At 36.6% G+C, this 12,474-nt stretch overlaps 1 protein-coding gene across 4 annotated transcripts in view; it reads left to right on the forward strand.

Annotated features, from left to right (window-relative positions):
• The window catches only part of LOC145664880 (spermatogenesis-associated protein 20), a 336,902-nt gene that overhangs the window by 105,617 nt on the left and 218,811 nt on the right, over positions 1-12,474 (forward strand). For all 4 annotated transcript variants that reach the window (XM_081731928.1, XM_081731930.1, XM_081731931.1 and 1 more), the window contains exon 10: positions 10,217-10,425. In XM_081731928.1, coding sequence (XP_081588054.1) covers positions 10,217-10,425 — 209 coding nt within the window. The remainder of the gene's footprint in view (positions 1-10,216; positions 10,426-12,474) is intronic.

Consider the following 12,474-nt stretch of genomic DNA (forward strand, 5'->3'; position numbering starts at 1 on the left):
TTTAAAAATTTTGAGTTGGACCCCGTCTGGGACCCTGGGGCAAACTTTTTTGCTCCAAAAAGTTTGTCCTTGAAAATGATGGGATACGTGGTGGCCGAGCTTTCCATTTATCCAACCGTTTCCGAACAGTTGACTCGGTTCAAACTATTCTGCCAGCTTTTGTAGCTTTTACATTACAACATATGTTGTAACTCACGATATTCCGCCCGGTGGCACGTATAACTTTGGGATTCGTCTAGTTATAACACCAAATGCAAACACAATTGTCTCGTTCGGATCTCAGCGGAACCACTGCGTGACCCTCCCTTGTGAGAATTTAAAATAAATGAAAAACGCTTTCCCTCCCGCTTTCTTATGCACGCATTATCTTTTGCAGTATACGAATATATTAACACATCCTTAGCGATAATATCATTTAACAGAAGTGAATTTCTCCTTCATCCTTCTCAGTAATTCAAATAGTACTAAATAGAGTATTTTCATATTGAATTTTACGTACTTACGCTCATACATAAGTATTTACTGTATATTAGTGCTACAATTACCGTTATGAGAAATTAAATTTCTGTAACCTCTCTGTAACGGACTGAAATTCATGTCCCGTTGATGTCCGTTATTCAGAGATTTCACTGCATATATAATGTGCATCCACGGTGTGTGCTTTTTCGTTATGGTAATTATTAGTTTTTCCCATGTTATTTTTTTGGCTACGGCACTGGGTTGGGATCACGCACGAAACAAGCACATATATTAGCCATTTTACCACAAAGGAGCAAATTTGCTAATTTGTTTAAATTGATAAAGATTTTACACTCGTTGTTCGTCTTATACAACATTGTATGAACAACATAAAGTCATTTGTGGTCTACAGCCAGGAAAGTGATGTTATCTTCTTTAATATGCTTCGGACGGAAAGTTGGTGACACATCTACGTAAACTAATTAGAATGCTTCAGTGGAAAGCTAGGTCGGCGGACCAGCCAACTAGAGGCATATTCTTGTAAACAAGAGGGAAGTAATTAAAAAGAATAAAATGAATTTCGTTTTTTTTTTTGTTTTTTTTAATAGCAATCGCAGTTCTCTTGGAAAATGAATATATTGGATAATAATAAGAATTGTTCTTATCAGCTTGGGAGGAGTCGTGTGCTGTTAATGACAGTTGAGAAGAAATGAGCTAGTTTACGTCGGTTGACTTGCCTCATATCTGCTCCTCTCGCCACATTATGACAGTGAAAATTAATGTCTTTTCATCGCATCTTGTCTGCAGTTAAGAACGCTTTAATATGTCTGCTTCTTAAGTGAATGCTCGTTTGACATAGATGAAGTGACGCTGTTTCCCTGACAGACTCTACTGCTTTGGAAGGCTATTGAGCTTCAAACCTGGACATGTATTGTGGGATGAACATTGTAGAAACAATAGGGTTGGGAGTTTGATTAATTATATTTGGTAGTTTATTCTTCAATATACGTAAAGCAATTCTAGGAAATTATACCAAGTATTTCTAGATACAGAGCTTAGTTAAAGAGTGCTAACGTTGTGGTATATTTTAATTTCGATTCACTTTATATCTACAATAGTATGTAGGAACACTTTTACTGTGCATTTTTACTCGGAGAGAAAGTCAATAAATAAAGCAGAATGATGATCTCTCCAGACACCAATGATTGCAGTTCATGTTCCATTTCAATATCATTGATATATGTAAGAACTAGATCTAACGTTCTGCCGAGTTCATTTTAATATTATTTAGCTCTTTCAGATTATACAGGGTGTTTCAAAACAACACCGACGTTTGGGAGATGATTCCTGACACCAAAATAAGACAACAAGTATAAACCAACCTGGGTGCACGAAAACATGAAAAAATGAACCTCTAAACCTATGGGTCCTACCGTAATCGGGTTAAGTCTTCACGTAGGTACTAATATGTGTCCTATCCAAATATCCGTGTTTCACAATCGTGCGATACTTCAGAAACAATTTTTATAGAGGTTGTTGGTGAATAGTTCAAATTATATATCTGTAGCCAAACTTCCTCTATAAAAATTATTGTGTGAATACCGCAGGATTGTGAAATATGGATATTTGGATAGGGCACATACTACTTCCTAAGTGAAGTCTTGACCCGATATACGTTTGGAACTATTGTCCTTTAAAGTTCATTTTTTCATGTCAAGGACACATATTAGTACCTACGTGAAGACTTAACCCGATTACGGTAGGACCCATAGGTTTAGAGGTTCATTTTTTCATGTTTTCGGCAGCCTATAACTCCGAAAGGAAGCATTTGTACACCCAGGTTGGTCTATATTTTTCGTCTTATCATGGTGTCAGGAATCACCTCCCAAACGTTGTCGGTGTTGTTTTGAAACACCCTGTATAGGTTCATAAAGGTATATAATTCGAGAGAAATGTTTGTACGAAATGAAAATCAACTCTGGTTATATGCAGTTGATTCCAGTCAGCTAGGCCTATTAGAAGAACACTACTTTCCGATGGTAAAATCCTATGTAAATCAATATAAATTTGATATACATAGAGGTTAGATCTATGTGAAAAATTTACAAAATCCACAAATAGAGAAAAAACATTATTTACAATAATTTTCATAAATGTACTGTATATACATATCAACAAAGAAGTTTCAGGGGCGGTTGGAGACTGTCGCAGGGAGGACTCATTTCCCCTGACCAGCCCCTAGCAATGGACCTGAACAGAATTCTAGTTAAATATTAATCTAATCGCTAAGCGAAGTAAACGAATTTTATCATTATGAAACTAATATTTTGTAACAGTTTCGCCAACCGAAAACTTGACTTCATCAGACATTATGACTTATATGAAAATTAACAAAAGATTAAATGCTATGAGACAGCTGAAGTTTTCCTGTAACCTGATTTTAATCTTTTGCGTCCGTCTGACCTTGTTAGAGCCGAAGTTGTTCAAAAAACACGTGTGTGAAATGATAGCGCTAATCAGGTAGGATCTTTTGCACCATCCACTGTACAATCCAAAGAAATTTCGTCTTTATTGTTTATCACTTCTTTCTACACGCAAAGAAACATATCAGCGGCACATGATTGGACGACGGTTATAAAGTGGAAAAAAAAATAATAATAATCGGGGAGTGATTTAAGGGGCAAGCGATAGCTTCCTGTGATTCCAGCTTCCCGAAAACTTCACAAAGGTTTGGATAGTGGCAGACATGTGGAGAGATAGTTGTGTACAGGTAATGCATTCTTAGGTAGTCTCGTGAAATGAAACATGTTATACATGTTTCAAATTTAGTAGACTAGCTTTCCGGTATGCTTTGTCAATTGAAATGTCTAAGACGATTGGGAGATAGTGGCTTGCACGATCTAATCTAGGGATATACGCGGAGAACGTTAGAGGGTTGGTTGGAATTAGAGTATGAAAGAGTCTTTTGGTAGGCTGAGACGCAGGTAGGATAGAGAAATAAAGCATGATTTGAGGTAGACCTGTGCGGTATCTGGCATTGAAAATCGGTAAAATATAGAATTTGATCATCAATATGTTGAAGAAATATCGAAAAATTGAAAAATATCGAATATGGAAAAATATCGAAATATCACAGTATGGAAAATATCGATCGAAATATCGCAGTGTGAACTATAATATCGCAAGCCCAAGATATCGAGTATCGAAAGTCAAAAATTACAGTATCCAATAGAAGGATCAATATGTCGTAATATCGCAACCCCGAAGATATCGAATATTGAAAGTGTCAAAAATTATAGTATCGAAAAATGGATCGATATATCGTGATGTCCTAAGCCCAAAAATATCGAATATCGAAATATAATGTCAGAACATCGTTCGATATATTAAAATATGGCAATCTCAAAAATACCGAATATTGAAAAATATAGAAACATTGCAACATCGAAAGCATCGATTGATATGTCGATATATCGCAAGTCGAACAATACCGAAATAGTAAAGAAAGTATCGATCAATAATAGAAATATTACAACCTCAAAATGTCAAATGGTCCTGCGTAGGGTAGTCACTAATGCTCTTGCCTTCGGTGCGAGCGATTCCGGGTTCCATTCCCGGTGGGGGCACTCGGTCGAAAAATATAAAAAGCCTTTTCAGTCCTGCCATGTTGCATGAGGTTTTCCTGGGTTTTCCTCCTTCACACCAGGCAAATGCCGGGGTGGTACATAACTTATAGGTCCCAGGCCGCTTCCTTCCTTCCCCTTTCCCGGATAGTGTGCCCTCATCCCTCATATGTGATAGGCTGAATGGCCATAGATGCCGAAAGCCCAGAAATGTAAACCCTAAATCAAAATATCGAAATGTCGGAAATATTAACAATATTTCCGAATATCCTAGTACCACAGTATCGAAAATATTGATTGATTGAAATAACGTACAATTCTAATCTGAGAAAAAAAATATCTGATTAGCATAAAATAGACTTGCTGGCAGGTTTTTGTTTCTACGGCACTGAAAGTTCTGCTTCCTAATGCCAGAGGAAAAGAGAGAAGGCGGCTGTAATAAACACACAAGCCTCTTTCTTACAGAGGCTTACGAAGTAGTGATAAATGTTTAAGAACGCGTATATAACATGTTTCATTTAACAGAGAACAAATCTTCTCCCTACAAGCAGAGTAAAATCTTTGCATTTTTTGTATGTCTGCCTCGTGCACCCATGAAAAATGAACCCTGAAGGTTTGTCAATATTTTTCATGTTGGCTTTGTTTTTGGTAGAGCCAGCAGGGTGTTTGTACAGAGGAGAAAATGGATGCGAGGGAGGGAGGGGTTGGAAACGAGTCGATGATGAGGTGTGGCTGCTGCATAAAAGAAGACATTTATGGAACAATAACCAAACCCATTCGAGCGGAATCATCGCGGGAAAGTGAGTTATTATTCCATTTATTTGGGTAGCAAACACAGTGTGGAAAATGGAGTACTGTTGGTCACCGTTATGCATTAGCGACCGGATATAAAATCGTATTTATGTACGGCAGCCATGTTTGTTGTCTTCCGTTGCTAAACATTTCTTCATTGAGTTTTTTTTTTTTGTGTGTGTGTGTGTACCTGTAAATGCACATTATTCATTTTCTTTTTTAAAAAAATAAAAATAATGAATAGATTTAAAATTTATGAATGTAATTTACATTTTTTTTGTCTGCTCGGATTTCAAGGCCTGACGAGAGAAGAATAGAATGGATTCTCTCACATACACTGAGGAACAGGCCCGTATCCAGGGGGGTCTAGGAGGTGCCGGCCCCCCTAAATTTTTACTGGCCGCCTCTAAAATTTTCACAGCAGGCTTGCAAATGAACTATAATATGGTGATGAACTATAATATTTTTTGATCGCCCCCCCAACTTTCACCCCCCTTACATTTTCGGACTGACTACGGGCCTGCTGAGGAAAGAAAACTATGTGGAGCACCTAAAAACGTAGGTTACGTGTGTAAATCCTATAGTTTTTGATAATGTACATCACACGTATAACTGAAAAAGTATATTTTATACATACTTTCCGCATACATGTTCCGAATAAACGTACTTTCCGTATGAACGAAAGAACTGTATATAGGCGGGCAGGATCTCACATACAGATGAACGTATGTAACATACTTATATGTCTGTAATATACGGAAGATTGTTAGATGTCTGACATCCTGTAACGGCATGATGTAACGTCTAAGCGGGAGAAAGGGCAGTAGGATACGGATAACGTATGCTCTGTATTGATGTCTGTAGTAAATATAAGGATACCATATATTTGTACAATATACTGCTGTCCGGATAACGGATTTTCCTCGGTGTAGCCTAGAACTGCGTTTCTGATTTTTTTTTTTCACATGGGGACCATTTTTGTTTGTTAGAATATTCTACGGACCACTCTAGTCTTGTCCCCTTCAAAAGCAAATTTATGTATTTATTTTTGCTTTATGCCAATTGCCGGTTGAAGTCTTTATGTCTAAATAAAGTGGGCAAAGACATACAGGAATACAGGAACCATTGTTATTTGAACATTATGGGACATGCATATGTCTTTAATATTTTTTTTGGCGTTTTAAGAAAAAGGGATTAGTCAAAACTATAATTTCGTTGAGTACTGCAGCGTTACAGCTATTCAGAAAAATAAAAATAACGCCGGTTTGGCTACGTAAATAAATAAATAAACAGTTGTTTCAACCAAAGATCGTGGATCAAGTGAGTCAAGATTTGTGAGTGGGTCGTGAATCTAGTGAGTCAAGATTTGTGAGTGGGTCGTGAATCTAGTGAGTGGGTCGTGAATCTAGTGAGTCAAGATTTGTGAGTGGGTCGTGAATCTAGTGAGTCAAGATTTGTGAGTGGGTTAGTAGGTCGTGGATGAACAGGACGTGGCCCACAACGACCCACCGAGCCACTACTATCCATTCTGCTCAGTGTATTATAGACAGCATCTTCTGAACACTAGTGCACTAGTGAATTTGTCTATATTTTACTTTCAAGACCTTCATATTTCTTCCCCTTTTCAGTTGTTTCTATTTATTTACCTCAAATGAGTATATCTAACTGAAAAAAAAAATCAGGCAGTTTTGGATATTGATATTTGTAATTGTAATAATAGCAGTAGGACTTAACTACCTGGATTTCGAGACAGTCGAATTTTACATTGCTTTTTTTCCACTTTACATTGGCCTACTTTATCTTGAGTTGAGACTTCCAAATTTCATCCTGTTTTCTACTGAAAAGTGTCTCTAATTCAGAAAGGAAATAATTACATATAATAATTAAATTGAAATTCATCGTAATATGACCCATGGCAAACACTTTACCATTTTTGTATCTTAAAGGTCAGACTCACCGTTATTCTAACAGAACAGTGCTTGAGCGATTGACTGTAGAAATTCAAACTCTGATTAGTGATAATTTCACAGCCTTGTTTTATTACAAGTGTAAGCTCTTTAATCAGTGGAGAGGGCGACGCGACGTCATGGAGGTCAGAGTTCATGACGATGGGTTTTGGTGAGTGGTGGGTCAGGGTAGGTCAGTGGGTCACGGTGGATGGTGGGTCATGGTATGTCGTGTGTCACGGTAGGTGGTGGGTCAAGTTTTCATTGACCGACGCCATCTCTGGTTTCGAACACACGGTATTTATGAGAAGGGGGACTGGCGTGACGAAATCATGGAATTTTATTTCAATCAATATGAAACATTTATCGCAACTTTCCCGTTGATTCCCCCCCCTTTTTTTATGAACATGTAGCGTTATGAACTGCAATATGTAAAATTAGTACCGAGCATCCAGAAATAGGGGGGGGGGGCAAAATTATTCCCAATTCAGATATTCACCCATATATATTTTGGGTATGTTCGTGCATAAGTTCGACAAAAGTGTATTGATTTTGATGATTATTCTTCCCTTTGAAAGAGTATACCTTCCCGGTACTTCAGTGTAACGTTCTTTAGAATCTGATGGTAATCTGTGGAGCTAGACTATGAAGTACCTCAGCGGATGCTGGGTTAATTACGGCGAACGAACATGCTTAGAGGCAACCGTACATTCTTTAGGGTAATTATGGTTGCATAACAACACAGGGGTTATACTGCAACATTTCGGGACATTTCCATAGAACATTATACCGGTTCTGTTGTTTGTAACATTCCAAGTAAATGTGTTATGTGCGTGAAGCCGGTTATTATTATTATTATTATTATTATTATTATTATTATTATTATTATTATTATTATTATTATTATTTTACAAAAATTGTATAATTATTATTTAAAATTAGCATTAATTAAAATTCCCTTAATTTTATATGGATATTAACTTTCTTGCTCCTATGTTTATATAGCTATACAAATACTAGTATCCTATCAGTTAGTATAGTTTCAAAAGATGTAATTATATCAGGTACTAAGAGAAATAGGGATGCGAAATACATGGTAAATAAAGAAACAAGTATTTTATGATGGATGCAAGATTTATTGGTATTGTTGGGTAGAATTGTTACTATTAGGGACGCCCGCAGATTTTTTCCAAAAGGAAGCAAAAAACCGATTCCAACGAGAAGGGGAGAACGCAAAAGATCAACACACAAGCATAATCGCGAATGCACATACACTATGGTACGCGCGTGCACATAATACAGGATATAAAGAGAAATTATTTACGCACATATCCTTATTAACTACAGTAAATAAACTATGGTACTATAGTATTTAATATAATATATTAGATGCTATAGTATGTGAAAGCAAGTTAGCATGTTTTGACGTGTATTTCCAAGAACTGAGCACGCTTTGAAAATCCAGACGGAAATCTGTCCCCTTACCCCTTACTGTGGAAGACCGTGGCTACAGTATTACTTCAAAGAAAGCTATTTCACTTGCATGAAAGAGAAAGGGAAGAAACACACCAAGAAAACAATGAGGAAAATATGCAAGACGCGTTTATTATTATTATTGTTATTATTGGTTGGAACTACTTTAATATTTGTTCTTATCCATTTGTGTATATACTTCATGTGTTACTACTGCTAGTATAAAATATGCATTTGTGTCCTTCAGAAAGGTATCACTAAACAACAGAACAGATAACACATTTAAGCATACAAGACCTTCACAGTTTCATCACTAAATATCAAGAAAATTATATTTCCTTGTAGCTGCGAGCCTGAATAAATTTTCCGCGCATTCGAGAATCGATCTCCACTCTCGAAAGGTATTTTGAGAGACTTTTACGTAATGCACGAGCTAGACTTGGGCTTCGTCTGTTTGCATTAATAAGGAATCTGAAGTCATACACGAGCTTAGGATTTGAAAATGTTAATAGAATAAAATATTAGTTTCTTTTTAACAATTCAAGACAATTAGGGATATTTTATAATAATAATACATTTATATAATCATGGATTTTTGTAACTTTCCTTTTAAAGTATACGAGGGTCTTCCAGAAAATATACGAAATGAAAAACAATATTTATTGAGAAAAACACAATTCTGTTACATACGTGAAGTTTCCTTCACTCTCTGCATAATCAGCACCTTCATGTAAACATTTGTCTTATTTGTTTACGAGCTTCAGAATTCCCATATTATACTCTTCTTGCGCCAGGTCATTAAATCAGGATGACTTGTGATGATGGGGTCTCACATCACCCCGGAAATCAAGCGCAAATCTTTTGAGTGGCATCATCCCTCATGACCAAAAAACCGAGAAAATTCAAACAGACTTTCTCATCACGAAAGGTCATGGCAACCGTCCTTTAGACTCGTAAAGGTGTTCTTTTGGTGGATTTCATGACAAAAGGCACTACAATCAATGCAAATCGTTATTGTGAGACTCTAAGAAAACTACAGTGTGTCATCCAAAACAGGAAGCGAGGAATGCTTTCTGGAGAAATTGTGCTTCTTCAGAGTTGGAGAATGTAGTGACTGGCGGCAGGAGAAATGAAATGAAATGAAATCTTTGAGTTTTACGTCCCACGGTTATGCCAGTTAGGCTAAAGAAGACGGTGATTATGAGAAATGAATGAAATGGTGGAATGAAGAAAGTGGGAGGAAACGGGAGGACCCCGAGAAAACCCACGCACACGGTGTTTGTCCACCACAAAGTTCACTTGGCGGGGTCTGGGATCGAACCCGGGACCCCAAGCACCAGAGGTGAACGCTCTACCACTGATGGCGGCAGAAGAGTAACATGGGACTTCTGAAGCTCGTGAAGAGATATGACAAATATTTAAATAAAAGTGATGATTATGTAGAGAAGTGAAAGAAACTTCAGGTATGTAAAATTTTTTAATAAATATTATAATTTTCATTTTTGTATAAGTCTTTATTTTCTGGATGACCCTCATATATACATGATTTCTCGTAAAAATGACATTTTGGCCACAACTGCTGATCTTCACTCATTAAACACCTGTCACCATTACCAAGGGGGCCGATTTCTCTGTAAATTTGGGGGGGGGGGGCATTCAGATGCAGAAAGCATATATGAGGATTTTAAAACAAATTGCATTCAAATTATGCAAAATATTGTAAATTTACAAATACAGTAAGGGGACCGACGTGAGCTTTGGGGAGCCCGCCCCCCTGGATCGGCGCCCTTGACGATTACATATATTCTACTTCCCAATATTGTAGGGCTTTACGTTAACTAAGCACGTCCATTTGTTTCTGTTTGCTTCAAATTTATTCTGATCAATATCGACCGTGTGTAAGCATATGATTTCTGTTTCCAGAGCTAACCCAATTAATGGTTTCTGTGACGATTATGCGTTTGTGATACGAGGACTTCTGGATTTGTACATGGCATGTTTCGATGAAACGTGGTTAGAGTGGGCTGAGAAGCTTCAAGATGTACAGGACAAGCTATTTTGGGATGAAGAAGGGGCAGGATATTTCACAAGCGCCGCTGATGATCCAACGATTGTTATGAGGATGAAGGAGGGTAAGTACTAGCATTTCTTTTGTTCCCAGTAATTTTTGTTGAGTGTTAGATAATAATAATCCTTCAGGGCCGGCCCTAGGCAACTTGCCACCCTGTGCAATGACGTTATTTTCCACCCCATTTCTCCAGAAAGAACACATCTTAAGTACGCTACCCCATCATGAACAACGAAGGGGAGGAAAAGGGCACTCGCACTCAGAAATGCCTAAACACTACAAACACAATATCGTCTCTGTTTTTTTTCTTTAAATAATAGTATATTATAAAAAATATATAGGAACATACCTGCAGAGGAAAGATAATAATCCTGTTTATATAATTCAATATCGAGCTTCAGTCTCAATATTATACTTTGCAATTCTAATGCAACTAGTTCTTTTATTTTTATTTCTTGATTTTACTTCTACATCTATTAAAAATTAAAAAAAAAAATGTTTCCAGTTTGAATGATAAGGAACTTGTTTATGGCAAGGACTTAAGGTAAAAGTTAAGTTAATTTTGAGTGTAACGTCCCGTTCAATATTGAAGCTATATGAGACGTGGACCTACTGATTAACGTGGAATCCGAACCACATGAGCTTCCGTCGGGAATCGAACCCGAGTCTCCCACGGCAAACGCGCGTACGCCAACTGCTTAGCCACGAAGGAGCTGTGTGACAAAGACTAGTTTTCATATCAAAACTGTGATAACTAACTAAATGGAACAGGTGCTCGCTACTGTTCGAGAATTGAGTTCTTGTATTTGACAACAATCCATCAATTCACGCAGGGATTTGTTTGACCATTTGCTTTAGCACTGTCCATGTGACCTTAAATTAATGGGACCTAAACATGATTTATGAATACAGTATTCAAATAGACCGTCAGCTTAGTAAACTTAAGTACCCTGTTTCCAACAAGAAATATTTATTTTAATAATCTAGTCATGATAGATTTTGCCGGCCCTATTGCCCTGTGCAAATGCTCATGTTTCACTTGTGGTAGAGCCGACCCTGAATCCATTTAACATTGCTAGTAAATGATTAGTCGTGCCACAAATTGAACTTTATATACTTCTCACAAACATCGAAAACTTCAAACAAACATCACAAACATTTTTCTAAATGTAATGTTTCTTCGATACTTCCTTCAAAACTCATTTTCTAAATATGGCATTTCTTCGTTATCTCTTTTAAGACGTTCATTTTCCTGTTTCTAATACAAAATTCAAACAAAAGTTAAATACATAATAAAGTTATAAAGAAACGTACTTGGGATTCTGTATTTTAAATCAGAGAAATGTATTTCATAACAATACTTTTTTTTTTTTTTTTTTTGGCCTATCGTCTGAAGTCTTTATTTTAAATTAAAAACTTCGTTACTGCTTTCAGCCAGTGAGTGTGTCTCTATGCCTTACGATGAAGAATATCTTGTCTTTATGCAGCATTGAAACAGTTTGTTGTAGAAGCCTGTAAGGAAGTTTTCATTCCATTTTACTTTTAAGTTTTGTTGACACAGAAAGTTCCCAAATTCTTATTTTAAGTTGTTGGTTATGAAGTTGGAAGTTTTCGTCTCCTCGAGAGACTTTTATATATTCGACTTTTTTTCCCTTTCTTGGTAAAATAAAAATGGCGGTAGAGGGTATAATCGTAGTGGTTGTACTAAAAGAGTCGGTAAAAGTTGTAAACTTGATCTTTTATTAGTTTTCTATTCTGTGAAAGTGGAGAATAAATTATTTTTGTTTGTTTGCTGGACCAGTCAATGACCTCTCCATGGGAACGAAATGAAAAATAAAATTATATGATTCAAACTTACCAGTATCCGTTATAACTACGATTTTTATTCAACATTCATTACTGTCTATATTTTTCAACATTCTTACAGAATTTGGAATACCGAAAAAGTTAGATTAATTAAGATATGTGTAAATGAATTTCAAAGTAAAGTCGGAGTAGGAAAATTCTTGTCGAAAATGGCCTGCAACAAGGAGATGCGTTGTCGCTATTACAGGGCTCATAGCGAGCCAATTTTTTTAAAAACTAAAAGTTACTTTTTTCAAGTTGGTCACTA

This window comes from Thermobia domestica, chromosome 11 (genome assembly GCF_964235325.1).
Source record: "Thermobia domestica chromosome 11, izTheDome1.hap1.1, whole genome shotgun sequence".
In the NCBI taxonomy this organism is placed as follows: Eukaryota; Metazoa; Arthropoda; class Insecta; order Zygentoma; family Lepismatidae; genus Thermobia; species Thermobia domestica.